The 27,410-nt window shown below is 39.6% G+C and overlaps 3 protein-coding genes across 9 annotated transcripts in view; 1 reads left to right on the top strand and 2 right to left on the bottom strand.

Annotated features, from left to right (window-relative positions):
* The window catches only part of LOC149816147 (uncharacterized), a 45,986-nt gene extending 30,436 nt beyond the window's left edge, over positions 1-15,550 (top strand). Inside the window, exons 5-10 of one of the 3 annotated variants that reach the window (XM_089987342.1) lie at positions 12,358-12,415; positions 12,937-12,989; positions 13,191-13,283; positions 13,594-13,719; positions 14,899-14,946; positions 15,025-15,550. In XM_089987342.1, the coding sequence (XP_089843468.1) occupies positions 12,358-12,415; positions 12,937-12,989; positions 13,191-13,283; positions 13,594-13,719; positions 14,899-14,946; positions 15,025-15,417 (771 nt within the window). In that variant the 3' untranslated portion in view covers positions 15,418-15,550. Of the gene's footprint in view, positions 1-12,357; positions 12,416-12,936; positions 12,990-13,190; positions 13,284-13,593; positions 13,720-14,220; positions 14,363-14,898; positions 14,947-15,024 lie in introns of those variants that run through there. The other 2 variants (XM_089987344.1, XM_089987345.1) reach the window with 2 other exon arrangements.
* A 563-nt stretch (positions 15,551-16,113) lies between these two features.
* LOC149816146 (peptidyl-prolyl cis-trans isomerase FKBP17-2, chloroplastic-like) lies at positions 16,114-17,383 on the bottom strand. The gene is made up of 3 exons (XM_089987341.1): positions 17,014-17,383; positions 16,584-16,628; positions 16,114-16,510 (listed from the first exon to the last, which is right to left on the bottom strand). Exons 1-3 carry the CDS (start codon positions 17,319-17,321, stop codon positions 16,147-16,149), a joined length of 717 nt encoding a protein of 238 aa, XP_089843467.1. The 5' UTR covers positions 17,322-17,383; the 3' UTR covers positions 16,114-16,146.
* Positions 17,384-20,321: 2,938 nt separating this feature from the next.
* The window catches only part of LOC149816145 (putative serine/threonine-protein kinase SIS8), a 115,190-nt gene continuing 108,101 nt past the window's right edge, over positions 20,322-27,410 (bottom strand). For all 5 annotated transcript variants that reach the window (XR_016427640.1, XR_016427641.1, XM_089987338.1 and 2 more), the window contains one exon: positions 20,322-20,736. Coding sequence is in view for 3 of the 5 variants with exons in the window: in XM_089987338.1 (XP_089843464.1) it covers positions 20,592-20,736 (145 nt within the window). In the remaining 2 variants the exon portion in view is untranslated. The remainder of the gene's footprint in view (positions 20,737-27,410) is intronic.

Genomic DNA, 27,410 nt, shown 5'->3' with positions numbered 1-27,410 from the left:
ATGTTAATACATTCGTATCACGAACCTTCCTCTTTTAAGGAAGCTAAAGATCACCCACATTGGATTGAAACCATGAAAATCGAATTAGAGGCTCTTAACAAGGCCCAAACCTGGAGCATTATTCCTCAACCTTTAGGGAAGAAGGCAATTGGGTGTAGATGGGTATATAAAGTCAAAACTAAATGTGATGGGTCTCTTGAAAGATACAAAGCTCGTTTGGTAGCAAAAGGCTATGCCCAAGAATATGGGATTGATTATGAAGAAACCTTTGCTCCCGTGGCCAGAATGACTAGTGTACGAACCTTAATTGCCTTAGCATCCATCAAACAATGGCCTATATACCAACTTGATGTTAAAAATGCTTTCTTAAATGGAACTTTATGTGAAGAAGTTCTTATGGATCCTCCGCCGGGTCTTGAAATTGGGAAAGGCAATATTCTAAAATTAAACAAAGCTCTTTATGGGTTAAAACAAGCGCCAAAAACTTGGTATGATCTTTTTAGCAAAGTAGTTCTTGATAATGGTTTCTCCTCGTGTTACACTGATACTGCTTTGTTTGTTAAATCCTCTAATGAATACATAACCATTTTGTTATTATATGTTGATGATATGATTATCACAGGTAATGATAAGAAAGGTATTGATCTTATTAAAAATATTCTTAAGAAAAATTTTGATATGTCTGATCTGGGTTTTTTGAGGTATTTCTTAGGAATTGAAGTTGCATACTCCCTCAAGGGGTATGTCCTATCTCAGATGAAGCTTGCCTCTGATATTATTGCTAGGTCTGGGCTAACAGATGACAAAAGGGTGGAGATTCCAGAAGTGATCAATGCCAAGATGAGAGCCAATGATGGCACTCCTTTAGCAGATCCCACGCCTTATCGTCAATTAATTGGATCCTTAACATATTTATCTATTACCAGGCCTGACATTTCCCATGCTGTTCATAGTGCAAGCCAATTTCAGACTGCTCCTACCACCACTCACATGGCAGCAATAATGAGGATTATCAGATATCTAAAAGATTCCATAACTAAGGGAGTATTCTTATCCTCTTCTTCACCTCTCACTTTACTTGCGTATACTGACTCTGATTGGGGGGGTAACCCCGATGATCGTATTTCGACCACAGGTTATTGTGTGTTTCTTGGGGAGTCACTTATCTCCTAGAGGTGTAAAAAGCAGCGTAAAGTTTCTCTCTCATCTACTGAAGCCGAATATCGGGCGATGGCCACTACCACAACTGAGATTATATGGTTAAGAAGCTTACTTAAAGATATGGGTGTCTCATTCTCAACTCCCTCAAAGCTATGCTGTGACAACAAGAGCTCCATTTATATCGCTAGCAATCACACTTTTCACGAACAAACGAAGCATATTGAGATGGACTGTCATTATGTTCGAGACGAGTTTTTACGAGGCACCATTCAACTTCCATATGTTCCTATCGAATATCAGTTGGCGGACTTCTTCACCAAAGCTTTGCCTTCGCCTCGCTTCTACTTCCTCCTTAGCAAACTCTCGGTGATCTCACCATGTGTTTGAGGGGGGGTGTTAAAATATGATGAATATTTATATATATATATATACATAGATTACGACACATACACATATATATAATATATATATGTCTATGTGTCTATCTATATATATAAATATATATATATATTTATTTTGTAAAACCCGATAGGGGTATTTCTGTAATTTCACCCTGTACACGCATATCTTTGATATGCTTTTCTCCTTTTCTTTTTCCTTTATTCTTTTTCCTTTTTTGCTTTTTTCTTTTTTGTTTTTATTCACTTGAGAGGGGTCCACATAGAGTCGTTGGACCCCTCCAACGGTCATAAATATGACCGTTGGAGGGGCTCCAACGACTCTATGGGAGCCCCTCCTTGGGTCCCTTGCTGTGTATAAATAAGGGGCTCAGCCCCATGTATTTGCTAAGCTTCTCTTGAAGCATTCTATGAAGTGAGATATATTTTTTATCTTCTTTTTGTGCTTGACCACTTTTGTGGTTTATTTTGCCCTTTAGTGGCATCTTGTGTATGTGCGTGCTTCCGTGCTTTCGCTTGGAGACGTTGCTCTTTTCATTTGGCACTTCATTGCAGAGTGCTCGCTGAAGCTGCGGTGGCTGTGGGTTGCCGCAGTTTTTTTTTCCGGTGACCTCTCCTTTCTCTGGTGCGCGCACGCAGACAGGGAGAGAGAGAGACGGGGAGAAAGTGATTGAGTAGAGAGAGATGGGGCTGAGTGAAGAGGGCGAGAGCCCCTCTCCACTCCCCTCCTTTATCGCCCCCAGGCCTCCCCCTTCTCTGCCGAGATGGGCGCGGGGTCGTTACGCTCTCCGTAACCCCCCCCTTCTCCTGCGCCCCCCCTTTCTGTTTTGGGTTAGGTTTTATCGGGCAACCCTTATCGGGTTGCCCTTTTCATTATACAGGGCAGAACATATGGGGTGGGGCTCGGGTCCGAACCCGAGACCCGCAACCCGGCCCCAAGTCAAAATGGATCCACAAGTGGATCCAAATGGATCCACTGTGGATCCTTGAATTAAATAAAATTTGTAAAATTGAAATTTTTTATTTAGCTATTATTATCATTAACTCAAGGTTTAAAATAAATAAATCCTAATTACCCCCCTTTATGGGTCCTGGATCTGCAATTTGGATCTAGGCCCAATTTGCAAAAAAAAATGGAAAATTTTATACTCAAAATTTTCGGGTTTTACATCCCTACCCCCTTAAAAGAATTTCGTCCGCGAAATTATAACGTACTAAATGTGAGTAGTACCAAAATTAAATATCACACGAGTACTAATGATTGTCAACTAAGAAGATACCTTAGACCAGATCAGTCTGATCGTCCTGAGTAGAAGTCGTAACGGCATAAACTCTCCCATTAGTCTTCCGCTGACCCTGTTGCGGTTGAGGTATCTGTTGTTGCTGCTGTGGTTGTTGTCCTACCTGAGCCGCTGGCTTGTTCGGACAAAAAGGAGCAATGTGCCCTGGTTGTTGGCAGTGATAGCAATTCCCCTTGAACAGCGGGCAAAAACCTAGTGGATGGTTCTTGCCGCACCTACGACATGTTGGCGGGGCCTTTTCTTGCTGTTGCCCATTATAGATCCGCGACTTTCTGCCACCCTGAGTCTTTCCGCTTGTAGGTGGATCCTTCCACTTTCCGCCCGAAGCATCACCTCCATTCGTGCCTCCCTTTTGCGATACATTCCTAGACCTCTCCCAGTCCTTGGTCAGAACAGTGGCTGACTCGATCGCATCGGCCAAGGTAGGAGGCCGACCTGACAGTACGCGAGCTCGTAATCCATCCTTTAGTCCGTGCACGAACTTCGACGCTCTTGCCTTCTCATTTCTGAAGAGGTTCGGACAGTACCTCTTGAGGTTCCGGAACTTGGTAGTGTAATCTACCAGACTCATGGTTCCCTGAGTCAGATCAAGGAACTCCCGTTGCATCTGTTCCTCGGCGTACGTGGGGAAATACGTGTCTAGAAACTCTTCTCTGAACGTCTCCCAAGGGATCTCGTCCCAATCGGCGAACTTTACCCTTCGCAGGGTGTCCCACCACTTCTTGGCATCACCCTTCAGACGGTACGTGCCAAAAGATGTCTTTCTGTCCTCAGGAACAGACAAGACGTCGAACACCCGCTCCAACTCCTCAACCCAGTGTTCCGCTGCCTCTGGGTTTGCCTCTCCTGAAAAAGTTGGCGGGTCCAGCTTCAGGAATTTTTCGAAGGAAACTCCACCCGCGTTTGAAACGACATTGACAGGAGGATCCCGAGCTGCTGCTTGTGCGGCTGCCTGCGCAGCTGCCTGGGCAGCCTGTGCTGCTTGCGCCGTTTGTGCGGCCTGTGCCGCCTGGAGGTTCTGGGCCGCTTGCAGCGCCTGCGCTGTTTGTGTTGCTTGAGCCGTCATAGTCTCTGTCAAAGTATTAATGGCTTCCATCATGAAATCCCTTTGCTCCTGCCAGTCTGAGGGAGCAGCAGTAGAGGACGAAGCACCTCTGCGGGTATAATGCGACATCTACAACGTACATCCTTTCTATAAATTAGACTCCTACTGATCCTACCCCCTTAGGGTTGATCACGAACAATAATCGTTCACGTAATCATTAATTTCACAACAAAAAATATTAAACTATAATTGCAATCCATCACACAGAATTCACATACTTAAAGTAAAAGTATTAAATAACCTTACCAGTGAAGAAGACTGCTCTGGAGGACGAGTCACACTTGTCGACGCTTCAGGACAGGGCTCATATACTAAAATTTAGGAATTTAACACAAGAAAGATGATAAAAGTGTAAGTCTTTGTGGTGGCTCTGATACCAAACCTGTAACGACCCCAATCCAGACCCTTTTAAAATGCAGAATATTTTTTTTTTCTAAGAGTTGCGGAAACCTTCCCAGAGATCTGGGGTCCTCACAGTTCCACTTTCCATTGGATAGCCCATCCACCACAAACGAATTTGCAATTATCATCCATATCAACCAACTAAAACTCTTTTATTAATGAGTAAGAAAATTTAAAAGACAAGGTTTTCTTCAACTGAAGTAAAGTAACAATTGCAGAATTTAAAAGAACTGAAAGACAAAAGAAAGAGCCATTATGTCCTCTACTGAAGCTGACAAGCCCAAGTATAACTCATCCATCCCCAGATGCATGTCCAACTTCACTGTTCACCATTTTCTGTGAAAAACCAACAAAGTAGGGTGTCAGAACCGAAATTCTGAGCACAACTACTTTTAAAGAAACCAGGTGAGAGAAAGAACATGGATTAGATTTCATGCAGTGATTTGAGTGAGTGCAGATATAAAATTTGCAACATTTAAATATCTATAACTACCAACAGTTGCATATACTTACCAGTCAAGAACAGTAAAGCAATGTCACATATCAATAACTAAATAACCAAACCTTTCAGCATGATTTCACAAAGTAAAGCGTATGCTACCACCAAATGATGTCATGATATCAAGAATGATCCAAACATGCATGATCTAATGCATAACAGAAAAATGCATGATTATGTGCAATGTATGATTTCCTCTGTTATCTTTCATTTAAGTTCCATCTTTCCATATGCATGCCCTATTAGATGCATACATCTTTAAGTTCCTCTTTTTAATTACCGTGGCCCGCGGATACACCAAACGGGTACAAACCCCGAGGTCAAGTAGGTTCCCAAGGTAGCTTAACAAACAATTTGTATTTTATTACTGGGTTCCAACTTAGCCCTCGACCGATATCAGGAAACAACACCATCCATCGGAACATTAGACCTCCACATCTAATGTCGGGGACACAAGGGACACCCCACGCCCACAAGTGCCACTTCCTTGGTACCATAAACTCACAGCTGTGACTAACACACCACTCCCGGGTAAAGTGGCGGGTTCTCCCTAAAATCGTGGCCAGGAGAAGAACCTCAATATCGGGTTCAGGGGCAACAATGCACACAGAGTTTTTGTATCCTCACAGTCTCCCAAAGACCGGATAACTAAGATTCTCATACTCTAGATGAGATATCCCAGAATGTATATTACACTGTTCTTATTCATTATTTTTATTTAAAGTTCATTCTTTAAGTTTGCAACACCATATGCAAAAGAAAAGTGAAAACCCGCATCCTCCCTTGCGGGGACCCATTCGGGACTCCAGCCCGTATAAACCACTAGAACAGTGTAGTAAAGTGCAAACCATCTTATGTGGTTTAAGTGATGCATCTAAAAACATATATAAAAGAAAACCCATCCCACAGCTCTCCAGGCCAGTGATGGTCCCATAGGCCATCGGTGCATCACATAATAAAACCAAGTAGTGTCTCATTTAGAACACTTGGCCAAAATGCCAAAAGCATATATATATATATATATTCGTGCAAATATAAACCCAAACATATGCATGTCATAATTCATTCATATGCATTTTCAATATGTGTGTGTTACCTACATCACATATTTAACCAAATTCATGGTTTCTTTAAGTGTGTGAGTGTACATGTACCAATGCACACAATAATCAAGCGTACAGGTTCAAGAAGAGTTATTAATAACTGAATCATGCTCACACCCATGAGTACCATAATCATAACAGTCAAATGAAAACATAAACCTCCACGACAAGTGTTTCCATGCAATCCAATACCCAAGCTTTGAAATAACACATGGACTCTAGACAGAAATATAATGTCCAGCTAGAGACCTACAAGCAAGATACATTCCATATGTATAATTTCAGTTTCATGTATCCATCCTCCCTAAACAGTGTAACCTGAGCACTATTATACACAACTGAAAATTTTCAGGTTATGTTGCAATGATACCACGCTACATCTTACCAACTTTGAGCTTAACCCCACTCAAGAACCAGCATGAGCTACTTTAGAACAACTCAATTTACTTCAATTCATCAAATTGCACATTCTCAAACCAAAACTCAATTCAACATAAACTTTCAGAACACAGACTGATGAAACTCAATCATATTCATAGAACATAACATGACTAAACCAAAATTTAACATAAACCAGGATATTCAACTGACCCATTAATGATTACTAACAAGTATAACTAGTTAGTCATGCTTCATTTTATTCATTTTATGCCAATAGATTGCCTAACAGAAAAATACTAATGAACCCATTCACGATTTCGTTAATGAATAACCTGAATTATCAGTCTGAATAACCAATACTTCTGTAAATGGATAACTTAGAACACATTACTGAAACCGTCGAACTTTCAATAAGAACTTGCAACAACAACAATTCAGTGAACTAATGATACAAATATGTACTGTTTACATGATATGCCGAGTATGGATGGGGGACTGTACAAAAGAGTGGAGGTCGGCTATGTGTATCTACTTATTCTGTTCTTCAATTTGGCGCATCACAGTATGATATGGCAAGACAAAAATTGAAATAGATTTCTGAGGCTTGATGCCACAAATGGAAACAGCAAGAGCAGAAGCCAAACAAATGTACAGACTTCAAACATGAGCAAAAACTAGGGTGGCTCATTAACTTGCACAGAAAATTTCTTTCTTTCTAAAGGAATGGATCGGGCCAGAGAGTTTTCATTTAAATTCTCAATTAGCAAACAATCAGTTTTTTTTTTTTTTCATACGAGTCACAGGCCAGCACCCAGCCGACTGGGTCGGCTGGGCCTGCTATGGCCCGGCCCACCAGATGTAGAGCATCCAGCCGACTGGGTCGGCTGGGGCCCTGCTAACACAGCACCCAGCCGACTGGGTCGGCTGGGCCTGTCGCCTCCAACCCATGCACTAGTGGCCTGCAACATGAAACAACACATTTTTTTTTCAAGCATAAACGATTACTGTTTTCATAAACATATACGATTTCTGTTTTCCGATTTCAATATTTAGGGCATATTAAGAAAACCCCCGAATCAATTTGATTTGGGTATTTAGGGTTTATCAAGAAAACCCCCAAATCAACGTATGGAATCGAACCCCTGTTCGATTCCTCACCCAGGTTCGAAGAAGAACCGTACCTTTTTCGTTGGTTTTCCGGTGATCGGAGGCTGGAATCGTGGTTGGCGCACCTCACTGCTGCCGTGGCCTTCGGTGGTGGCTGATGGCCAAAGCTCCACTCACGGCTGCTATCGTGAAGAGGAGTGCTCGCTGAAGCTGCGGTGGCTGTGGGTTGCCGCAGTTTTTTTTTCCGGCGACCTCTCCTTTCTCCGGTGCGCGCACGCAGACAGGGAGAGAGAGAGACGGGGAGAAAGAGATTGAGTAGAGAGAGATGGGATTTAGTGAAGAGGGCGAGAGCCCCTCTCCACTCCCCTCCTTTATCGGCCCCAGGCCTCCCCCTTCTCTGCCGAGATGGGCGCGGGGTCGTTACGCTCTGCGTAACCCCCTTTCTGTTTTGGGTTAGGTTTTATCGGGCAACCCTTATCGGGTTGCCCTTTTCATTATACAGGGCAGAACATATGGGGTGGGGCTCGGATCCGAACCCGAGACCCGCAACCCGGCCCCAAGTCAAAATGGATCCACAAGTGGATCCACTGTGGATCCTCGAATTAAATAAAATTTTTAAAATTGAAAATTTTTATTTAGCTATTATTATCATTAACTCAAGGTTTAAAATAAATAAATCCTAATTACCCCCCTTTATGGGTCCTGGATCTGCAATTTGGATCTAGGCCCAATTTGCAAAAAATTTGGAAAATTTTATACTCAAAGTTTTCAGGTTTTAAAGTACCGTACCTGTCTTAAGGTCCGGTTACAATAGCAAACTTGTGGGTTTCTCGATGGATAACCTATCACAGTATCTTATAGAATCAGTAATTTACTTTGGCATGCTCAAATACTATGTCATAAGAAATCTTAAACGAGTCTTGAGATCGTCGTGGATCCAATCATTTCTTTCGAGTAACCGACTCGGGGTACTATTAGTTGCATCTAGTAACGCATAACTAGATCACAAGCTTTATAAGCAGAAATTCATTCTCGAGGAGTCAACCTTGCACAAAGAAACACCTCCTCTCGAACTTTTATGCTTGTACACAATTTCACACCTTTCCAAAAGGGGCAAAATGTAGTACGTGCACCTGCACACCCTACGAGACTTGCCTGAGTGTGGCAACAAGATTCTTCATGCAATAACAAGTAGGGCATCTACAGTAAAATCACAACAGTGAGCAAGTACAAAAACACAGTACTAAGGATTTCTGTAGAAATGAGTCTACCCATATAGCATACATCAAGCATGTAATTTCAACGGAATAAGAATGAGGAAACATAAAACAGGCAATCACAAGTTAAATAATCCTACAAGTAAGCATGTATGCAAAATAAATTATTCTATCTCAGAATCTTTATATTTTATTTCATTCATCCAAAATCCTCGTGCGACTTTCCTCTACCTCGGGATGTTGTGTAGTTGTGTGCGCCTACGAGTGTAGATGATACGGGGGTCGGGCCGCGGAGCACGAACGGGACCCGTTGCGTAAATTTGCAAGAGTGTGAGAGCTATTATGTCATAGTTGTCAAAAAGAACAGAAGGGCAATGGTAAGGCCTGCCCTTGGCAGGGGTCAAGGCCCCTGCTTACTAGGAAAGAATTGAACGGCAGGGGCCCAAGACCCCTACCTGACAAAATGGCGAACAACAGGGGCCTCGGCCCCTGCCTGCCAAACAACGAATGACAGGGGCCTCGGCCCCTGTCTGACAGAACAACGGATGGCAGGGGCCTCAGCCCCTGCCTGACAGAGCAGCGAATGGCAGGGGCCTCGGCCCCTGCCTGACAAAACAATGAGTGGCAGGGGCCTCGGCCCCTGCCTGACATAACAACGAATGGCAGGGGCTTCGGCCCCTGCCCGCCAAAAACAGCAAACGGCAGGGGCATCGACCCCTGCCTAACGAAAGTAACGACTGGCAGGGGCCTCAACCCCTGCCTAACGAAAGTAACGACTGGCAGGGGCCTCAACCCCTGCCAGATAAACATGGAATGGCAGGGGCCTCGGCCCCTGCCTCACGAAAGCAACAAATGGCAGGGACCGCCGCCCCCCTGCCAGCCCCCCCGACAACGCAAAGAAAAGAAGGGGGAAGGTGCAGCAGGGGGGGGGGGGGCGTCGGTCCCCTGCCACCCTTCAGGTAGGCACAGAGGGAGTGGGAGGGCACGACAGGGGCCGTGCGCCGCCTGTTAGCCTCTCGACAAACCTTCAAGGAGAGGGCACAACAGGGGCCATCGGCCTCCCGACGAGACGATAGAGAGAGGGTGGAGAAGTAAGAGGCATGGCAGGGGGCCGACGGCCTCCTATCGGCCTTCCGGCAACAAAGGAAGAAGAAGAAGAGAATAAGGAGGGAAAAGGGTGTACCTGGGGGGAGGATTGTCGGCGTTGGTGTCGTGCGTAGGGAACGAGAAGAGGGCCGACGCGAGGAGAGCGAGAAGGAGGAGACCCGAGGGGGAGGTGCGTCCATCCTCCCCTCCTGTGATGCTCTTAAAGAGCTCGGGGAGGGGCGACAATTGGGGAAACCCTCAAGGGTTTCCCTTATCTTGTCGAAGGGCTGGAGCGGCACGGGTGGGGTGCGGCGCACAGGGGAGAGGGTTTTCTTAAAAAACCTTTCTCTTGCATCGGGTTTTAAAACCCTAACAAGGACAGGCCTGGGTCGGGTCCAGACCCGACCTGGGTCCGATATTTTTTTTTTCACGTGGGTTTTACAAAAAATGACATGAATTATGGTATTCTCTCAACCCAAAACAGTGATACTTGTTCAGATTCAGAAGATTTCTTGAATCTGGTCAAGAACTTCCTTAGAAACCAGAAATCCTTCCAAAATTCACAAAAAATCCAATACTTCTCCAAATCACCCAAAAATTGATTTAAAGTTCTTCTAAAATCATAATCTAGTGAATCCCCAACTCAAAACTCTCAAAACTGACCTGACCGTACCACCTGACCCCTCTTTTGATGACATCAACACAATACTAGGGTTGACACTGAATGGAGTCTTCCTCTGCGCGTGGATGCAGTCAATCTCCTCTCCAAGGTGCAATCATGGCTTTAATACCATGTTAGAAAACAAAAAACACAAGAAGTTAGGGTTAGAGGAAGCTCAACACCAAAACAAGAGAGAACACAAGTTCACGTCTATTGCATATCATGAATAAAGTTTACTTACAACTAAAGGGTTGAACCCCTTAAGACATAAAAAAGAAAAAGCGCTAAAAAGCTGGTATACCCCTCCTTTATAGGGTACTAAAGGGTTGACCCCCTAAGACATCAAAAAGAAAAAGAGATAATAGACCGGTATACCCCTCCTTTATAGGGTATGTACATAGTAGCCTAAAAGTTACTTTACACTTCTCTATAATACACTATATTATACAGACTTTCAGTAGCTCCCTTAAAGCGTAAGCTGACATTTGAACTATGAGTCTTGTTGAAGGTAGCAGCAAAATGCATGAGTATGAAATAGTTGCAACCAGTTGTGTTGTCATTCATAAGCATTGGGTTCTAAAGTTGAAAACTTCATGCTTTCCAATGCTTTTAGCATTTATAATTATTTAAGCTAATATAAAAAAATGTGTTCAAAAGTACACTCAAACTATAACATAATTCCCTATGTATTGAAAGTTTTGTTTTGTGAGTGAAGGCCTCTAAAGATTAGATGTGATTTTGGTGCAGAGAGCATTGTAATGAATGGTGATATGCTGATATGGATGATGAGTTTGTCCCATATGTATGCAAGAAAATGTTGGTGAATTCTATTAGAAATCAATAGGTACTTTCAATGGGTTCTTTCTGCTGCATACATCTGGTTTAAGAAGTAAGAAAAACCAACAATGGGTTGGTTTCTTCTACCCTTGTAAACTTCCCTCCACCACCTACACCGGTTCCTCACAAACAACGACTTCTCCATCATGTGCCTGCTCATCACAAACCACCTCCACCACACCATGTCTATGCTCCTCACTCCATGCACCTCCTCACCACCACCACCGTTTTCTGACCCTCATCCTGCCCCTTCTAAGCCTTATTACTCTCATCCTCCACCATCCCTCAAACCTGTACACACCTACGTTCCTCCACCAAAGCCTATTTATATATGGACCTAGTTGTGCTATCAGTGGGTTGGAACTTGGACCACTGTTGGATCGATTGGCTTGCTGGAATCTAAACTTCATTATATAATTTTTTTTGTGAAAGTTGTCAACAACAAGTTGTGTGGTGTAGTGGTTAATGGCTTCCCTTTGGTTGGTGAAGTCTAGAGTTTGAATGTCATTGAAGTAAATTAAACTTTTAGATCACATACATAAGATCCGACCATTTACAACCTTATGCATTTACGGTTGAACATACTTTATTAAAACTTCTGAAATAGGGGTAAGTTAGTAATTTTATTTCACCAGTTATAGGGGTAAAATGGTAACTTCAACAGATGAGTTAGCGTTAACCCAAGGACAATCCAACATTAGTTTAGAAATGGGACAATTCGATTAAACAATGAGAAAACTTTGGTGGGAAATCGCAAAGTCTGAAACTTTTGGTGTGAGCACTAATTAGATAGAAAAGTTTGGGGGTATTTGAAAATTTCCCAAATAAGAATAATAGGCAATAAAAAGAAGAAAATAAATATTTTTATTTTTCAACAAATATAGAGAAATGGTAGAAGAGTTTTAAAATATAATATATTGATAACAGTGATAATTTTAAATTTATAATATATCACAATATTTTACCTTTTTAATTATGATATTTTCACAAATACTAGCTATATTTGTGCCAATGGGATATACTGAGTTACAAGCTTGATTGCAATGTGGTCTTTTGTTGAAAAGTTTACTCATCATTGCATTTCCTTTTTTGGGAAAAGGCTTCTCGAGTAACCCAGCTTCGACAAGAGATCGAGTTAAAGGAAATTGCTCAAGAAGGTACTGTTTTAATGGTTTTTCCTTTTTTCAGTTATAGTTTTATGTTGGTACTCCTGCTCTTCCGCAGAACATAGCATGTCTTTATTGCCATTTTTTTATACGGAATTCTTGTATTTCAGACATATTCATTACTCTTTAGTGGCCGGTACATTTGCTGAAACAAGGGAATATGTAACCAAGTTGAGCTGATCAGTCTTTTCTCTTTCCCTTTTTTTCTGCCACGGGGTGGGGGAGGGGTTTGTGTGCATACATGTGCCTGTGTTTGCAGCGCTCATTTACTGTCATGTCTGGTTAAAGGATAGCTCAGTGGTCATATAGTTTATAAGTGCCACCTGTAAACTGACAAGTGTCAGTAATAATTTTACTGATTGAGATATAATTAAAGCTTATTTAATATTCTGCTGATTTTGATGCTATATGCATGTCAAGATGATAATTACATGAGTTAATCAGTACTGTTAAGAAAATAGCAATCCTGAAATTGCCTGTCAACTAAAATCTGGCTTTTTCATCATTCACAGAACTTAAAAGTAGGATATCTACAGTTCACCAGAATATATCATCTTTAAATCAGGTAATTCTTGTCTTTTTCTTTTTCCCAATGAAAAGTGGTACTTCATCAGCCTAGCTTCATTGTGAACTGCTGCACCTAGCCAGTCTAAATGGCTCTGTTTCTAGGCAGAAGCTTTGCAAAACTGCTGCTTACAGTCACACGTTTAACCCCACACGGATGCTATTTGAGTTCTTTTGCCTAAAATTTTGAACTCTTTTGCAGCTGGAAGGTTTTAGAGGTGTTGAATTTCAACGAGAGATTCTTGAGGCAGAATACACTGTTATCTGTGAAAAGATTAAACGGTTCCGAGATAAGGTTAGTACATATGGCTTTTATGCTTCCACCATGTACCTTGGTAAAAAGTTATTTTTGGCATTTTTCTTTATTTTGGTCTTGCGTGGAGGCCGTTAAGCTGATTCCATATAGATAGGACAAAGCATGAATGCAATCAAGATCTGAATTTTGTTTTAGCTTTATACTTTGTTATTTGATCCAGTGAACTATATGCTTGTTGCTTTTGTATGGAAGGCACTCATCTATGCTCTAGCTAAATTTCAGAATTATAGTCTATTGATGGGGTTCCGTTGGTTGATAGTGGTGTCATTTCTCTGAATGGGCTATGCAGGCAAAGATGCTTGAGGAAAATATCAAAATGACAAGGACAATGTTGGAGGTTCCAACTGAACTAGAGATCGAACTTAAGAGAAGACTTGCAGAGTTGACTGATCATTTAATCCATAAACAAGCTCAGGTTATGCATGTGTTTCCTTTGAATTTCTTTGAAGCCTGTATTTTGGAATTCTCCACTTGCTTTCGTCCTCTTCACGTTGATGTTAAACATATTTCCACATAGTTTGTCTCTAGAAAAACAAAAAATCATGTGATTTTTCAGCCTGCCCTGTGAGTTGCATGCATGTAGGATGATTCAGTCTCAATTTTCTAATATTTTCTTTTAGCAGTTGGAAGTCTTTGTAGTGACCCTCGTAATGCAAATCAAACCCACTCGTGCATCTATTCCTCCTTTTGAACAGATTGTCAAGTGTGTCAGGTTCTACCTCTGGATAAATTTCTGGCCACGAACAATAGAGGCATCTTTGCTTATCTTTTATGCTATTGTAGCAAAATAAGAATTTTAGTCCACCTCTACCTCCTTCCTGCAGGTCCTTTATTTCTTGAAAACTCTCCATTGAATTTAGCATTTTAGTGGTAATACCACCTATGTTTTATATAACAAAGTTTTCATTTCGTCTAGATAATTTAATTTGTCTTGCAGTGTGCAAGACTTGTTCTTGAGTGTATCTACTGGTTCTCTAAAGTTACTGATGGAGTTTCTGTTTATTGAGGTTCCACATCTTGAGCAAGGTCTACATGGGCTATTGAACTTCATAGACTTAGAATTGAATTATATCTTATAGATTTCAGAACTTACCATTGTATGATGTGCATTTGATTAAAAAATCATTAGGAATGTAAGGGCATGTTTTCAGTGCCGGGTTATTTTTGGATCCTGTGATTGTAAATCACAATCGCTGGACTTTCTCAAATCAGTTGCTTTAAAGTAGAGGTTGTGATTGTAATTGCCACCTGTGATTGTTTTTGCCTATTTTTGCCTTGAAACTTGTGGAAGTAGATCACAAAGTTGACCTTGTAATCTACTTTCTCACCTTTGTCCAAAACAAACATGCCTTAAAGGTCAGTATGTCAAACTGAGGTTGTTTCATCATTACTAACTGTTCAAGACTGAATTACTCAAAAATCCTCCACAAGAGCACTTTCAACTTTTCTATCTCACCCTAGGTGGAAAGTGCTGCATGTCAGTGCAACATTGTCTATTGAATCCTTCAGCTTCAATTTCTGATGTCTGTCCACAGCTCTTTTTTTTTTTTAAGTTAGTAATAATTCAATGCTTAATATTTAATCATCTTATCAGGTTGAGGCTCTTACTTCCGAGAAAGCAACTTTGCTCTTTAGAATTGAGGTATGAACTCGAAAAGTTCAAATCAGTTCATGATGTTAGTTTGATCCTGAAAGCTGTATGTGTAACTATTTGTTACAGACCCTTTTCAGATCTGTTGTGGACCAAGGATTGAATGTGCAATCAGGCGATTTTGCAAGTAATTCAGGGACAAACTGGTTGGATCCCATGGAGACAAATGATATAGAAGTTGGTATATGGGGACCATCCAATCCAAGGGCACGCCTTGCCTTCCGTGAGGAGATTCTATCTGGAAGGCGCCACATTGTATCGGTTATTCACCAGTTAGATGCCATTTTTGCTGCTGGTGCTGTGTTTTTGAGGCGGAATTGGACTGCCCAGGCCTGCGCCTTGCTTTATCTAGTGTGTCTTCATATTTGGGTCATGTATATTATTTTTTCTGGGGATTCAGATGACAATAGATTGGGTGCTGTTGTCTCCTTGGAGACTATCAATAAGACCTCAGACACCTGAGGCCAGGAGTTCGATTTCATCTTTGTGCATTTACTCCTTGTTTCTTTGTAACCAGTGTTGGAAATTATGTTGTAATTCCTTGTCACCTATTCTACACGTAATTTCTAGTTTCTATACAGGAAAATTTTTGTTATCTGATGTGCATGTTCCTCCTATGTCTTTTTTGTGTATATTGGGTCTTTGCAACAATGTGTAATAACGGTTTCAACCCTGACTCAGTTTTTCAAATTGATTTAGAGAATCGGCCCATTCAGACTCCAGTAGAATCGAGCTGAATCAGTCACACTTTTATCTTTTTAATTTAGAAAAACATTAAAATAAAATTATTACAATAAGGGCTGATTCAGCTCGAATTGGCCCGATTTTGTCCTATTTTGAGGTGAATCAGGGTTGAATCGTCTGATTCGTTGTAAATCGGCCTATTCAGGCTGATTTGCGTTGATACTGACAACATTGCTTTGGAGTCTTGGACCAATCTGTTGACACAAACCAGGTTGGGATTGAAGTGCCAAAATTGGAAAATTATCCCCTGTGAGCAGTGGGGAGTACTCGTGGAGTTTTAAGGGGAGATGTTCGAATCATAATGGTGGTCTCTCCCCATTCAAAAAAAAATGTTGAAGGAGAGATGGACTTGAAGTGGACCAAGTACCAACTTGGCCCATTCCAACAGATGCCGTCTCGTAATGCAATGAGAGAGAGAGAGGAATCATCATTTATTCATATACTTGGTCATGCTGGAGCTATTGAAACCTTATCAACCTGAACAATGTAGTCAAGAGTTGCACCAGTAGGGATCTGAACACCTGAGCCCAGGTCTGCACCCTCATCTCCAAATCCAAGCTGGGGAGGAATTGTAACCTTTCTCTTGCCTCCAGCTTTCATGGACATCAACACATATTCAATTCCCTCACACATGCCCTTAGTGTAAGGCCTAGACCCTAAAACTAATGCCAGAGGCTTCTTTGGATCCTCATTGCCACCCAGAGTGTCCACAAACACGCTTCCAGAATCCTCTACTTTACCAACCAGATCAATCACCACTATGTCTCCTATCCTTGGCGAAGCTCCCCCTCCAATCCTCATCTCAGTGTACCTGAAACTCAATTTGGTGTTCTTTTAAACACATATTCTGTCCATTTCATGGATATTTCGACTCAGAGAAGTACCTGATACCATTGGGCAATACCACCTCCTCTTCTTTATCCACATCTCTGTCAACAAAATGAGTTTTCAGTACTGTTACTTTTAGCATGGTTCTTCTCCTACATTTACCGAATCATAATGACAATCTTAAGTGCATTTTTCACTAAGTGGAGCATTACATGCTATGGTGACACTTTCTTTAGCTCACATTGGCAGGCCTCTGGTTAGTAAAACCTTTGAGGTCCCACTGCTCATCGTGGAGTACACCCAGTTTCGACCTTACGGCAAAGGATGCCACCTGTGGATCTTTGCACCCATGATGTCCCATCAAAAATTAGCCAGTCACCCTTACCAGATGAGCAAACTTGTAAAAGCCCTTGTGTGGTGACAATTATAAATCATGCATGAATCAAATTTCATGTAGAACTGCATGGTTAGTATGAAGCTACTCACATGGTGTTTGATTGTTGTTGGGATGCTTCAAAGCGGGTCTTGATCTGCTCAGCAACAACTCCGAAGGCAAGAAATCCTGCCCATGCAAGGCCAGCACCGAGTCCAAACCTTCTGCTCAAGGTGGAAGCAATCCAGTCTGTGGATTCAGGGGTGGGAGTGGGGGTGGGGGTGGGGTTGGTGTTTGTTTTGTTGGGTTTTTGTTGGGATTTTATGGAGATTGTGATAGGCTTTGATGGGTGGAGTGGAGATGGTATAGATGGCTGGGGATGAGGAAGAAAGGTTGGTGAGTTTGTTAGGAATGAAGCCATGACCAAGTACCTCACCAACTTCAGCAGGATTTGGGAAAACTAGAATTATGCTTAAAGAGTTGTGAGAGCTTCACCTTATCCTTATCATGAGAACAAGGACATGAGCGTGGAAAGGTGTGGGCCATGATTCACTAATCGGATCAGTGCCTCCCGCATTTCATTGTTCTCTTCTAAAGTTGTGCAACCACAGTTATCATAAATATCGCCGATATTTTGTGAATAACCCAAAGACCGATATGATATGGGAATATTTGACATTTTTACAAGATGTTTTTTTTTCATGATATTGACATGATAAATACATTATATATTATAGAGGAGGGAGGGTCCTACCTTTTTTTCGTTATGTCCCGTTAGGACAAAATCACAAAGTATTTTTTGTTCTATCTTATTTGTTAGATGTGTTTATCATTGTTTATGGAGAACATGCATTTGATTAAGATTTTTTATGCTCAGATGTGTATTTAAAGAGACAAAAAAAAAAAAACAATGGTCGATATTATACTAAAATTTGATAATAAAATATTTACATTTGTACATCAAATCAATTTTAAAGCTTGTTTTTAAGCAAATAAGTAATGTTACACACATCTAATGGTTCAGATAGAGCAAAAAATACTTGAAAGTATAATTTTTAGAGGGTCTTAACAGGACCTAATGAAAAGAGGACCGTCCCTCCTCTATATTTTATATCTTATATATTTTGATATGTGCCTATATGTTCCTGACTTTTATTGAGAATACCAGAATTTTGAAAATATCATGAGAATTTCCCTCACCAAGATTTTCCTAAGAACAAGATTCATGAGCATATTGTCAAAAGTTCAAAGCAAGAAAATAACACCAACCTTTTCCTTGTGAGAGATTGAAATTATTTATTTTTCTCACGTTTTTATCAGCAAAAATTCAGAAAATAATAAAAATTCAAAAAAATAAAATTTTACTAAGAAAAATAAAAATAGGAAAATAACTGCTGGTGATATCTACCGTTTTAAATGGCAGGAAAAATTATCATGTTTTTTTCATGAAAAGGCCAATATTTGTCACTATGCTGTGACATCTATCCAGGGTTATCCTTTCAGTATCTGTAGAAACAAGTCGGTCAAACCCAGTCAAGTTCAGGTCCTGGCTCAAATTAGGTGGTCTCACGAGCAAGCAGGTTCGAGGCTGACCTGGGCAAACCTGGAAGCGGGCATCTGGCCAGGATAGCCTGCTGGCCTCAGGTGCCCCATTCCAAGCTTGGGCTCAAATATTTAACCTGTGGCCGGTGCAAGATGGACTTCGGGTGCATCCAGCTTTCGGAAGTTGTACTTGCATTAGTCATTGATCTTGGCAAGACAGACCCAGGGCCCAGCTCACACATAAAAGATAAGTTAGTCTGACAAGGCCTGGACATGCATGGTCATCTTGGTTGGACTCAGCAGGGCTTTGTCACCTAGGAGATCTGAACCGCTCATTTTTTGTTTACAAGGTGTGTGTGTGTGTGTGTGAGCCATTGGGCACCAAGTGCAAAAAACTGCTCAGCTCCAGCCTGATGAGCAAAAATTGGAAAAATCTATATTCATTGACAAAACTGGTAATCAAGCTTATCTGATAAAATTAACAGAAAATGACTACAGTTCTTGTAAAATAGTGCATTTTAGAAAATGCCTCACAATTTGCCGAAATCCTCCGTGTCCAAAATTTTGATTCTTAATTTTTTTAAAACATTTTTGCCCTTTCACAAATATAACATGATGTTTGCAAATCATTTTGGTGAATGCCCCCAAATGTGCGAAACCTCCTTTTACTAAAATCACATAAAGTGCATAGGCAAGAGGACGTTTGCAAATGTGTGAGAACATTCTCAAATGTAAGAGTATTTAGTTAAATGAGGTTCACACCTTCGCAAGTAATGTTTATGAATGTCCACAAAATGTGTGAATCTTCTTTTACTAAAATCGCATAAGGAGCACGGGCAAAAGGATGTTCACAAATGTGTGAGGGCATCTGCATGCAAAGGTCAAAATATTCGTAAATAGGAGAATATTTAGTTAAAAGAGGTTCACAAATATAATACAACCTTTGCAAATCATCTTTGCAAATATTTTCAAAATGTGTGAACCTCATTTTATTAAAATAGCATAAAGGGCACAAGCAGGATGTTCGCAAATGTGTGAGGACAATAACAAATGTGAAAGTATTTAGTTAAAGAAGGCTCACAAATATAATATGATCTTTACAATATCCCCAAAAATATGTGAACCTCTCTTTACTAAAATCGCATGTAAGAGGACGTTCGCAAATGTGTGAGGACATTCACAAATATGAGAGTATTTACGATCTTCGCAAATCATATTTGCAAATATCCTCAAAATGTGTAAACCTCTTTTTATTAAAATCACACAGGGGCTACAGGTAATGTGTGAAGACATACACATGCGAAAGCAAGGACATTTGCAAATGTGAGAGTATTTAGTTGAATCTGTAAATATAATATGACCTTCGCAAATCATGTTTGTAAATGTCTCCAAAATGTGTGAACCTTATTTTACTAAAATCGCATAAGGGGCACAAGCAAGAGGACATTCGCAAATGTATAAATATTTAGTTAAAGAAGGTCCGCAAATATAGTACAATCATCACAAATCATGTTTAAGAATGTCTCCAAATGTGGGGTCCTCCTTTTTACTAAATACTCTCACATTTGCGAATGTCATGACCTTCACATGTGAATGTCCTCCTACCTTTGCCTCTTATGCGATTTTAGTAAAAAAGAGGTTTACAAATTTGAGGACATTCACAAAAATAATTTGCAAATGTCATACTATATTTGCAAATGGGCAAAGATGCCTTAAAAAAGTCAAAAATCAAAATTTTGGACATGAGAAGAATTTCAACAAATTGTGAGGCATTTCATGTACTATTTTACAAGGACAGTACAGTCATTTTCCGTGAAATTAATTAATTTCAATATAATCATGGAACATTACAGAGCAAAGAAAGAAAAAAGAGGGAAGAAACAACAGAAGAAGGAAATAACTTGAAACCTTAATGAACAATAAGAATGATGATTACATGCAAATTTACAATTTCGCCAGACCACTCACTGTATGAACCCTGCCAAAACGGAAAAAGAAAAAGAATCACTGTGAATATGGAAAACACCAATCTGTTGTAAATATACTTTAATTCTTTACTCTGATTTTTCTTTACATCCGATGGTAAACCTGAGCGAGAAGTGCCACGGTAGCTCATCAATCATGATTCATCAGCTGTTGCCAAGGGTTATTATGCACCTAGGTTTTGCATATTGGATTCAGCTTCAGGGGATTGCTCATTTGCTGGTCCGATTGTCTGCAACCTTGTAATTGGCTTCTGTAGAGGCTTCAAAGCCACCATTATATCAGCAAATGAAGGACGCAGCTTCGGATCACTGCAAAGCATATAAATTAGCCAAACATTTTTTATGATGATTGCACTTGCCAATGAAAACAGTCAATTTAAATGCAAAGTAGCAACAAGCCAAGTGATTTCAAGCACATCTTGAAAGTGAATAATTAAGCCAACTAAATAGAGATTACTTTTGACAATATACTTAAAGTAAACCACCACTATTATTCTAAATTATGTGGCTGAAGGATTGAACCTCAAGAGTCTGTCATTAGAGAGAATATGCTTCCAGATTATGAAAAAATGACCATTTCTAGCTGAAGCTTCTTCAGATTCTTCATTTCATAGCTCTTACAAAGCTAAAAAATGAATGCTCTTTCTTCTTGGCCATAAGAAGAATGGGGCTCTTGAATGTAAGGATATTCTGACTTCTTGTCAACCCAAGAACCATGAAATTGTAATGCACGCTCTTTACATGCCAATGCCGCTTACTGGCATCACTTTAACTCCATTTCTTAAAGTCACAGGCACTTATACCAAGATCTTTCATGTTTGGGACTCTCCATTATGTCAAGTAACCATAATGCAGAAAAAGAAAGAAAGGAAGCGGGTTATTTATGTTTTTCACAAGCCTCAATAAAAGCAACATTACTAAAGATTGAGACTATGCAATTGAAGCAAGCTGACAAAGAAGTGGGAGTTTACAAGATTAATGAGCCAAGCCATGAATCAAGCTGATCAGTCACTGTTCAATCTTGAGCCAACTCTCTCCCCTTAACTGCTCAAGCTCAACTTTTGTGAGTTTGAATAAGCATATCTTTTTATTTACTTTGTTTATATTGAGGTCTTTTTTGTTCTGAACAGTAAATAGATGCAACAAAGGGAAGGGGATTTACACCCACTCTTCAGGAAACTCGAGTTTGATAAACCAACATTGATAAAAGAGATGCTCTATATGCCCATGCATATACCAGTACAGAACCACGTCACTCATTGCTCAAGCACAAGCCACTAACCTCTTCAACTCCATAAAAGGGCTTGAGCTCAGCTGGTTTGCCTAGTCCCTGATCTCGAAGAAGCTGGAACATGAGTCAAGCCCAAGATGCTGATGAGCAGCGGTGCTTATGTATTAGTCCTACTTGGAAGTGCATCAGGCTGTTTTCTTCCCCTTTGCACAGCTTTCAATTTTATTGCAACATCAAGGTCACACCTGATTGGCATTTCCAACAAGCAACTTCATGTTTTAAACTAGGAAGTATAAGCTCAAACAGTTTTATTTCAACCTTCTTTTCACAGGTCATTCTCAAGTTGGTATAAGATCCCTAGCCACCTATTGACAAATCAAGGTTTTTGGGAGATATAGAATCAAGTAGAAATGTTCATGACCCAGCAAGTCAACCTGACTATACCAAGGCTCTTGTGAGTCCAATCTTGTTCAATAGATGACTCACACAACCTTGGACCAACTCATATGATGTAGACCTGAATCTAGTTGTCTGAGCCAGATGCCCAAGTTGTTAAGTTTGATGTAACATATGTATTACTATTTGGTGGTTTACCCCTCTTGCTATGTATATGTATATTTCATTCTTTTCAGGGGTATTCTTGTATTTTTTCATAGTGCTAGTGTAGAGTCAACTACTTTTGTGTTCTAGTGTGGTAGAGGGGACTTCTCCCTTATATTGTTATCTCTCTCATTTTAGAGCTAATGAAATTTTCCTTCTTGGTGTGCCTTCTTTTCTCATCTCTACTCTATCCTTCTCTCTTGTTTTGATATGGCACCAGAGTCAATCTAATCTGACGATAGTCATTTGAAGGTGAAGAAGGGTGTAGGAGACTTCATTCTTGGGTTTCTGTTTGTGCATGTACCCCAAGGTAATGATGTCAGCATCATCCCTATCACTGATCAGATCTTCATTGTTTGGGGTAGGACTTGTGTAGGGAATCAAGAATCGTGGAAATTGAAGTTATATTGGATTTTATACGATTTTTTCTTGAATTTTTTAAATAGTGACCAGAGTTGGATTTCTGCCTGTTCTAATCAGATCAATAATTTTTTGTGGCCTTAATTTGATGCAATTTGGCTATTTTTATGTGGGAAAGCTTTTAGAAATGTTGTTTTGACAAGATTTGGTGTTTTGGTGAAGCTTTGAAGTGATTTTAGTGGTCTATTTGGAGCGACCATTGAGTTTTTGCTTATTAGTTAGTAGAACTGTTGTATTGTAACCTCTGTATTGATATCAGATTTCATCGTTTCTGATGTTGGATATCTGTAGTGGGTCGTTGGCTGTTATGAGCCTCATATCTTGATATTGTCGACCGTATTTGTGGAGTATCCTTCTTGGATTGCTACAATTGTGTCATGGACACTAGTTCTTGGTTGTTTGGCTGATGGTATTACTGGTTTTGTGCAGGTATTTGATTTGTAGTTGGGGGTGGTGTAATATGGAGAAGGAAGAATCTATTCAGCTTGTCTCAGTGAAGCTTGATGGGACTAACTATACATGTTAGACTGAATGTGTGAAGACGGTGGTGATGAGCTTTGGTTATGAAGGATACTTGGATGGCACTAAAGTGAAGCCAAAGAAGGGTGATCCCAATTATGACATCAATGTGGAAGAATGGGAGAAGGTAAAGGACAAGATGAAATCATGGCTTTTTAGGCTCTGCTGAGAAAAATATTGCTATGAATATTCTCAAGTATGAAGTTGCAAAGGATGCATGGATCTAATTGAAGCAAGTCTTTGAACAGTCGAATTGAGCTCAACAATATCACCTTGATAAAGGTTGTATGGATTTAAGGCAAACAGTTGGATGGACTAATGCACCTAGAGAAGGCGGTTTTGACGGGTTCATAAGGGATATGAGTCTTATTAGCTGCCACTTTTGTAAAAGGCTTGGTCACATGAAGACATCATGTCCTAACCTTGAAGAAAAAGAAGTATGGGATCTTCATAGTTCCTTGTGCAGGAGAGACTAGAAAGTCTAAAGATATTTGGTTTCTTAGGATCAGTGTGCATTGTATTCCTTCTGCAGGAAGCTCTTCAAATCCTTTGCCTACTGCCAAGTCAAATACTTTTGAGCAGATTCAACAACTTTTTATCAATTCAATTTCTTCTTCCTCTTTTTCTTTACCTATCTCCTTTGGTACCACTTTGATTGGTTTTTCGAGTACTTCCTCAGGTTGGCTAATAGATTCAACTGCATCATGTCATATGACTGCATAAGTCTATTCTTGTCATCCTTGCAGTGGCTCATTTCACACTGCAAATGGATCCTCGATGCAAGTTTCAAAGGTTGGATTTGTTCCCCCTACATCTTGTCTTGGGAGCAACTTGAATATTGTTTCACGTTCCTTCTTTAGCTATGAATATTTATCATTTCTGTTGGTCAAATTACTAAACATAGTTGTAATGTAATATTTTCTCCTGTGGATTGTGTTGTGTAGAATCGGCTTTCAGGAAGGAAGATTAAGACTAGCCATAAGAGAGGGGACTTGTATTACTTATTAGATTTGAGTTGTCAGAAGTGTGATATTGTGTGTTTGTCTATCATTTTAAATTTTGAGGTTTCTAAAAAATTGACTTAAATATTTTTGAAAGTCGATAGAAATGTTCGATTTTTAGGTGGCGTCAACTGAGTCTGGGCGTGACCCATGACCCATTGACAAGACCTAAATGAGACAAATACGATTTGGTAAAACTTTTTATTTTGACCTTTTAAATCAAGCGAAATTCAGGTTAAATCCAGGCGAAATTCGAAGGCAAAAATAAGGCAATAATGAGTCTCGTAATTCTAGGAACATTGATATTTTGTTTTTCTAAATTCGGGTTACGGTTGACCCAAAAATCGCATTTTTTAAAAAATGACCTGCCTCAATGTGAACAGTTTTGGATTGGATTGGATTGGATTCGATCCGATCTGATCCATTTGATCCAAGTAGATATGGATCTGGACCCAGTCCAAGACCCATATTAACTAGGATCTGGTCCAAGCTGAGATCCATATGGATATTGGATATAGATTTGGATCTTAAATCCAGATCTAGATCCAAAATCCAAGTCTGACCAATTTAAGGTTTTAAATTCAATTACAAAGTTAAATTGAGTTAAAATCCATGTTAAGAAGACTCTTAGAGGGATGAGATACCCTTTGGAACATTCTAAAAATTTATTATTTAATAAATAAATAATAATAATTAATTAATTAAACATTAATAATTAATAAATTCTAAAAAAATTGTGGATATGGCAAAGTTCTACATTTGTGGAACTCTACCTATTATGTAGGGATTCTAGAGGGGGCGTCACCCTCTAGAAGAGCCCAAATGTAGCTAGAGATAATACACTAAATAATTAATAAAAATAATAAAATAACAAAGTAGTTTAAAAGGGAGAAAAAAGGTTAGAGATAGAGTTCTACACTTGACAAAATGGGGGACTCTAGAGGGGTGTCACCCTCTAGAGGAGCCTACAACTATTTAATACAAAAAAAAGGAAGAGAGAGAAAGAGAGAAAAAGGAGAGAGAGAGAGAGGGAAACTCATGGGAGAGGAGAGAGAAAGGAAAAGAGGGAAGGAAAGGAAGATCCTTTCTGATCGTCGACATAGTCTTTTTCTAATCTTTTCCGTCTCCAATCGAAGGTACGGGTTCCCTTATTGATTCGAATGGAGAGAAATAGCCTAAACTAGGTTTATGTTATATTTTTGGTGGAAAAAGAAAGAAGGGGGAAATCTGTTTTTTTTATGAATGTATATATATATATACATATATATATATATATATATATATATATATAGAGAGAGAGAGAGAGAGAGAGATTTTCTCTTTCATAAAGAACGATTTTCATTATGTATCAAAAAAATGATTTATACCTGTCGATCTCTTGATATCATCATGCATTGAGCATGTAGAGGCTATTTTATGTTCAGATCTAATAGGCATGTCGATTTTCTGTATATGCAAAGCAAAAATACTAATGGATGCAATAAAATCAGATTTATTGAACTCGTGTGCATACCGTGTGTATATATATATATATATATATATATATATACATAGGTGTGCAGATCTGGTCCAGATCTGCTGATTTTTTTTTTATATATATATATATATACACGCAATTCTGGCCAGACCATGTTTAAGCAAACTGATTCAAATCAGATTTGCCGAGTGAATGAACTAGGCAGATCTTCTGGTCCGAATCTGCCAAATATATAAATTTTTCTGGACTTCGATTCAAATCTGTCCCGCTGTATGTACCTGCATTCAAATGTGATGTTTTGATTTTAGAGTATTTCCAACATGTTATTTCTCTGCATAAGTATGCTTCAACAGAGTATTTTCAGCATGTTTTATTTTTTCATAAACATGCATCAAATATGTATTTTCAGCATGTTTTATTTCTGCATAAGTATGCTTCAGCAGAGCATTTCCAGCATGTTTTATTTCTGCATAAACATGCATCAAATATGTATTTCTAGCATTTTTTATTTCTACATAAGTATGCTTCAGCAAAGTATTTCCATTATGTTATATCTCTGCATAAACATGTAATTCCAGCATGTTATATTTCTGCATAAACATGCATCAAACATGTATTACCAGCATGTTATATCCCTGCATAAATATGCATCAGACGTGCATTTCCAGCATGTTGTCTCCTCCGATTGGCTGTTGGCAAAGCTAATGTTTGAGCGACTGACCTTCATATCCGTTATGCTGAAATTTGGTTGGTCGTGCGAAAGCTTGTTGGGGGTTTTGTATATATATATATATATATATATATATATATATATATATATATATATATATATATATATATATACAACTGACTCATGTAAGGTCTGCCCAACATCATTATACATGTGATTTATTTAGTTTTCGGTGGGCTGTTGTGGGGCAGACCAATGCTGCACATTTATGTGCAGCATCGTCCGCTGTCTGTTTCTGTATGAGAAACATGTGGTCATGTTCTGTATCCCGAGCATGCCCAGCTTTGTTGCATGTGAATGACAAAAGTGGTTATTGGTTATGACATGCATTAGATTATCATGCTTATGTTTTATGCATGGGAACTCATGAAATTTATAACATGGATGAATATGATCATGTGCTTATTTGAGAGTTTATACATATAATGGATCATGAAAAATGCATGTTGTAAGCCTTTGTTGGTATGCATATGCAATTTGTTTTGTATGTAAGGTGTTATGGTGTATAAATGAATGTGCATTGTGGACATGTTTCAATAGTTGTGTGTGTGCATGTTCACTGAGAATTTTGCTTAAGATGCAACAGTAGTCAGATGTAAACCGTCGTAGGCTATATAGGCCTGGAGCATGTGTTGCTCTAAGATTTCTGTTTATGCATTGCAAAATTCACTCTAAAATTATTGGTTTTATAATTTAATTGCACTGTTAATTGTAATGGCTTAGGTCCCGTGTTGGGTTTTGCATGTTGATTTGCAAAACAATTCTTGTATAAAGAATTTGGCTTTTTTGTTAAAAAGATAAAAGAAATAAATAGTGTAATTAATATTTTTCTTCCTGGATGGCAGTTTTGGGGAAACCGTGAGGATACTAAAACTCCGTGTGAGTTTGTGCCTCTAAACCCGATATGGTGGCTCGCCTCTTGGCCACGGTTTTAGGGAGTTTTCAGCCACTTTGTCTGGGGGTGGTGTTATGACACAGTTGTTGTTATTGGTATAGCAAGAAAGT

This window comes from Nuphar pumila, chromosome 14 (assembly GCF_984573655.1).
Source record: "Nuphar pumila chromosome 14, dmNupPumi1.hap1.1, whole genome shotgun sequence".
In the NCBI taxonomy this organism is placed as follows: domain Eukaryota; kingdom Viridiplantae; phylum Streptophyta; class Magnoliopsida; order Nymphaeales; family Nymphaeaceae; genus Nuphar; species Nuphar pumila.
The sequence above is the reverse complement of the archived record's forward strand: the minus strand, read 5'-3'. Positions and strand labels throughout refer to the sequence as shown.